The sequence below is a fragment of the Hibiscus syriacus genome, unplaced genomic scaffold, assembly GCF_006381635.1.
Source record: "Hibiscus syriacus cultivar Baekdansim isolate YM2019G1 unplaced genomic scaffold, ASM638163v2 tig00111952_pilon, whole genome shotgun sequence".
In the NCBI taxonomy this organism is placed as follows: domain Eukaryota; kingdom Viridiplantae; phylum Streptophyta; class Magnoliopsida; order Malvales; family Malvaceae; genus Hibiscus; species Hibiscus syriacus.
In genome coordinates this window covers 3,714-9,521 of record NW_024063220.1, presented here as the reverse complement: position 1 = coordinate 9,521, position 5,808 = coordinate 3,714, and the positions used below count along the sequence as shown (strand labels likewise).

Below are 5,808 nucleotides of genomic sequence, written 5' to 3'. Positions count from 1 at the left end.
CTTGTTGCATCAACCTATCTATTTCCACCATGATACTTTTGGTTCCTAGATCTTTGTATCTAGTGGGTCAAAGTATTTAAGCACCACCCTTCAATTCATCTTATAAGGTCTGGGGTTAAACTTTAATATAGCTTAGGTTCTTCCTTGATACTTTGGATTATCATTTTCCACGACCACCACCATACTTCTACTTCTATTACCACACTTCACCAGTTCCTATCAAGCATATCATCTATCTCTTCTGCACTAACTCTTTAATTTAATTACCTTAATTTTATATTCATTTCATTTACCTCCATTTAACTATTCTCATTAAGCCATCTTGATTGTATAAGGATCCTTGTTGCCTTCCTAGATTGAAACAAGCAAAGGGCATCCTTATCTTCAACAATAACATTCGTTAGAGATATGGTGACCTATGTCATAATGCTATCAGAAAATAATTTTTTATCTTTATGAGCTTTAACACTCTAAAACCATGACGTTGCCTTCTTTCCTTAGTGTTGACAGTGAAAAGAGTGTTGAAAGAGATCATATTTAGTTCTAACTCTAAATCAGGGTCTGATTTTATATATTTTAGTGAGAAAAAAGAAATTTGTTTAAACATCATTGATCATTTGTGTAATGTATCCTTTATAATCTTATATATCTATTGTGTCATGTCAGCAATCTGTTAAAAATTTAACAATATTTAACCCTCGTGATCACATCTTAATCAAATATAAATATAAATAACTAAATATTATGTTTTATGAAATCGTGAGAAAAAATATATAAACTTAAATACAAGTGATCTTTCATACAATTTAGCCTATTGTTATTATTATTATTATTATTATTATTATATATGACAACTGCATAAAGTTTTCTAACCTTACCGCCGGACTTATAATAATTCTACTACTTTACCTTCTGTCTTTTATCTTTTTTTTTTAGTCTGGTTTCGAATAGATCAAGATGGCTTTCTTTACACTGTCTCTTAAGCTTGGGTTTTAACGTCCAATAAACATAGAAAAAAGAAGCAGCTTTTTTTTCTTCTTTTTATAATCTTTCTTTGGAAATGAACAAGACAAAGGGAAGCAAAAAGTGAATGAAGAAGCTGAAGCTGAAGCCGAAGATTGGTGCTTTGTTTGTAAAGATGGTGGGAAGTTGCTTCTTTGTGACCACAAGTGAGTTCCCCCCCCCCTTTCATCTCCTTTTTTTTGTTTTTGTGAGTAATATTAGGGTTTTTTCTTCTGCTTTTGAACTACGAATTTGTTTTTTTTTATTTTCTTTTGTTTTTCTGTTTCTTCTGAGTAAACTGCTGGTTTGGATTATCTTGTTTTGTATATTGAAATGAAAAAATAGTGGAAAGAAAGGGAAAAGTTCAGAGGGGGGGGGGGGAATTAGGATATGCTAAAAGAAGAAAATAGAAAGAGGGGTAATGGAAAAAATTAAGTGTAATTGTTAAGGTGGTATTGTTGATCGCATTTTCATCTTGTATGAATAAAACGTTCTCTTTGAAATTTATCGTTGACAGCTTCAGGAAACATTAAAGAACCATGTGGTCTATTGACACGGATTGACTGTTAGAAAAGTTCGTTTAAGTGCTTACGTTGCGTTCTTGGTTGCGTTTGCGATGATTGCGGGTATGGTGGTCATGCAATAACAGTTTCGGACAGCACTGGTGCAGCTATATAGCGGCCGCTATTGCATTAGCTGACCGCTACTTAAATCTCTGAATTATATTTAGTACAATAAGTTGCATGCTGTTCTATTACCCAGGTTTCAAATTTGACATTTTAATCATAAATAATCTGCGTTATTTGACCTTGCATGTTTCCTAAATAATCCATGGTATGGACTATCGGGCATAACCCCCAAATATATGAAAAAAACGAGCATATTCATGTTGAGAAAATACATATTCGGACAGCACCTCAAATCTGAGATGCCTATAGAAAGATGCTTATTTTTGTTTCTCCAGGAATGTAAGTGAATATTAACCCTTTGTTCTCTGTTTACAGGGGCTGTGGGAAAGTTTATCATCCCACGTGTGTTGGTAAGAGAAATTCAGTATTGAAGTCTGAAGGTCACTGGACCTGCCGTAAGTCTCCTTTAACTTAAAATGATAATTTTGAGCTAGTTGTTCTGTACTCCCGATTCAGCTGCTGATATTTATTTTATTGTCATGAACAGTTTTCAATAGCTTAAGCTGTGTTTTCTTCCTCGTTGCCAACAGTTGCTAGCTGTACTTGAGAATCATGAATGCTCTTTTATAATCTATTGAATTCCTTTTAGACTGACTTTATAGTTTTGGTCTCGATTATTTGTGTTTCCAGCCAGGCATTCTTGTGCTGAATGCGGTGGTCCCCCATGGTATTTTTGCCTCATGTGCCCCGATTCTGTCTGTAGGCTCTGCGTTAAGACTTATGAGTTTGTGCCTGTTAAGTTGAACAAAGGACTTTGCAAAACATGTTTCGAGCTCGCACTACTTGCAGAAACAAATGCGGAAGTTGACTCTGAAGGGGTATGCAACTCATTTATGAGCTGAATAATGGATTTATGACCAACATTTTTCCATCTCTTTGGCTTTATCATGTTTTCTTTGACTCTGAAAGGCTTTTTGATAAGTTGATGGAAATGTGTATAATGTCTTCTCTGTTAATCAGACGCTTTCTCTCTTTTTCTTTTTTGTTCACCGGAGAATGAGCCATTGAAATCTTGGATGTATGTGCAGGACAAGCTACACTTTCAAGATCCGGAATCCTCTGATTTCATGTTTAAAGACTATTTGTTGATAATAATGGAGCAAGAAGAGTTGAAGTTTGACGATTTGTGTCATGCTCAGTCTGAGACAAAGAACTATGAAAGTGGCTCGGATTGTGATAAGATTAAGGATAAAGATGCTATGATCACAATATCAGATGTTGATAGAGAGTCGAGTTCTGCTTCAGATGATTCATTTGGTAAAAGAAACAAGTCTCAGGTAAGAGAATTCGTTGGATGGAGTTCAAACCATCCCATTGAGATTCTGAAATCTGTTGTTATAGATACAACTGAAAAAATATTTGCAATGTAAAGTAGATATAAGAATCTCGAAATAAATTTTAGAGAAAACAAAATCCCTTTTCTCTCATAAAGAATACTTTGTGATGAAAAGTTTTAATTCTTCTTTTCAGAAGAAACCAGGGAAAAAGAATAAGATATGCGATCTTTTCAAAGCTCATTTTGCCGATACTTTGGAACTATCAATCTTGGATGACAAGGTGAATGATAGTGGAAGTCGTTTGGTGAATGAGAACAAACAGATTACCTCGGAATACAAGAGGCCGAGAACATCAAGCCTGGATAAAGTACCTCTTGAGAAAAAGGCGGAATATGCAGTCCGTAAGAGTTATGCTTCTATAGTTGCTGAAAATATGAAACTTGTGTACTTAAGGAGGAGCTTAGTGGAGGAGCTGTCAACACAGCCAGATAATTTCGAAGAAAAGGTTGTGGGAAGTTTTGTTAGAGTGAAAGGAATGCCCGGAAACTGTTCAGGGTCAACGTTTCAGCTTCTGCAAGTTATAGGTATTCTTTTATTTGAAAAGGGAGAATCTATTACATCAAATTCCATCTAACCCTTATGTGCATCGAATCTAAGCTATAAGTATTTTTTGTTTCATTAATGGTTCAAGATTCCGGTAATTTTCGTAAGTCTTAGTCCCTTTACTTCTCAGGCATAAAGAAACCTCAAATGCTGATGACGACCAGGTAATTCTCCTTGAGGTTTCTTGCTTGCCAGTTGATATTCCTATCACTATGCTAGATGACGACGACATCTCAGAGGTAACAAATGTCTGGGAAGTTTTATCTTCTCGTTTTTTTCTTTGAAATATTGAATATTGATGAAATCACTAGAATGATGAATTCTTATATACCCCATATTAAAAGGTAATTTGATTGAACATTCAGATCTTTTTCTGCACGTATTTGAAACTGATCCTTTCAACAGAGGGTTTTCTTCAGATTGTATGGCTCATTTAGATTGTGTTGAGGAACTTGGATTTCAACCATAGCATAATATATAATAGAACAAATATAAATGTAATGTTCATTATTGTTTTTCAGCTTCTTGGATCAGTTGCATGCCTATTTAGTGGTGAATCTTAAATAGCTATAGAAATATTCTAACCAAGTTCTCGAATGTAGCATTAGAGTTATTTCAATTATGGTTTTCAGCAATATATTTCTGTATGCTTCCAGCATGTGGACTCTCTCAAATTTACTGAGGGAGTTTACTTGGCTTTCTATACGCAGTTAGATGATACCAACATTGAGTAAATTTCCCATGATTTACTGGTTTTTGCTTGCATTGTAATTGTGTGTGTATGCGTTCATCTTAGTGATTTACCCCGGATTTCTGGTAACTGCTTGAGCTTTCATGCGTATGCGTTCATCTTTGTGATTGTACCCTTAGTTGCATAGGGTTCTGTAAACAGGACGAATGTGTAGATCTGCAGCAGAGGATGAAGGATGGAATTCTCAGGAAACCCACAGTCGTAAGTTCTTTCTGAGGAGTGAAACTCTTGCTTTCCTAGAAACAACTTATTGATAATTTTTTACAAGTGAATACTTCTTTTGAGTTCCATGTATAGAGAAAGGCTATTAAGCAGCTTAACCCAAACATTTTCGCTAACAGGTGGAGCTTGAAGTAAAGGCCAAAAGTCTGCATGAAGATATAACAAAGAAGGTATGTATATGAAATTATTCTAATTTCTCTTTATATACTTTTGAAATGCTATGCGTTTTGAGCTTCTTCCCCCATAAGGTGGCTTTGAGGGAGGTTTGAAACACTGATTAAATGAATATTCAACACTATGCTTTCGTAGAACGCTTTCGCATGCAAATGTTTGTCTCGGTGTGTATGCATGCACCGAGGGGGTGTTGATTTCGCGGTTGTTTAAATTATCATACGTCTGTGCTTGACTAGTCTGTATCTTACTTGAGGCTTGTTCCATGATGGATTTCTCTGATTGTTTGTCTCTGGAATATTGTTGGCAGTGGATTCAACGAGAATTGGTCCGATTGCAGAGTAAAATTGCTTTTGCGCACGAGAAGGGACGGAGATACATATATCCTTTCAAGTTACAAATTGGTTTTGTAATTAAAGTTGAAACATTCTTTAATGGAACCTTCCTGGTTTTACCTTAACCCCCCCCCCTCCTGGTTGTATACGTTGGAACGATTTCTAGACGAGCGAGAAATGCTGAAGAAACCATCCGAACAGCAACGACTAATTCAAAAGTTGCCGAGAGTTATTGCCGAGGAATCGAGCTCCCCGGGAATTCTTTATGAACAAATTGCTCCACTGCTGTCTACATTTCTAACCTCGTTCACTTTCATCGCACTGTTGCCACTATTGTAATAACACTGAAAAATCATGGCTACATTCTTTGGATGAACTATTGTAACACTCCAATTTAGGGGTTAAAATTAAGAAATTATAAAGTGGCGAATTTAATTGATATTTTGAAAGAAACATTGAGGATTAAATTGTAAAGTTTAAAGTTGGCAGACCGTTTTATAAAGTGCGGGAAATTCAGTGGCTAAACTCAAGATTTAATCATTTCTATATATGATGAATTATAAGTTTCTCCCCGTGCGCAGGTTTCATATTTTTCAGATTTTCCTTTCCAACAATCCAACTTTACTCGATCTACTCGCCGTTCGACCTCCAAACGATGAGCCGAAACCACCATGTTCGTTGTCAATCGAGGAACAAAACCCCTCAAACCTTTCGTCGTGAATCATCGCCGTTCGTCGTGAATTTCAGTCAGAAGTATC

General features: G+C 35.7%; 1 protein-coding gene across 1 annotated transcript; it reads left to right on the top strand.

The window, feature by feature from the left end:
- Nucleotides 1–1,053: 1,053 nt before the first annotated feature.
- Nucleotides 1,054–5,450, top strand: LOC120173433 (zinc finger CCCH domain-containing protein 19-like; the record flags this gene model as incomplete). Its single annotated transcript, XM_039180614.1, has 10 exons — nt 1,054–1,169; nt 2,007–2,086; nt 2,322–2,509; nt 2,720–2,968; nt 3,162–3,552; nt 3,680–3,810; nt 4,464–4,523; nt 4,664–4,714; nt 5,026–5,096; nt 5,200–5,450. Coding segments are annotated over 10 exons (1,527 nt in total), but the record flags the coding sequence as incomplete, so codon positions are not given.
- Between the last annotated feature and the right edge of the window lie 358 nt (nt 5,451–5,808).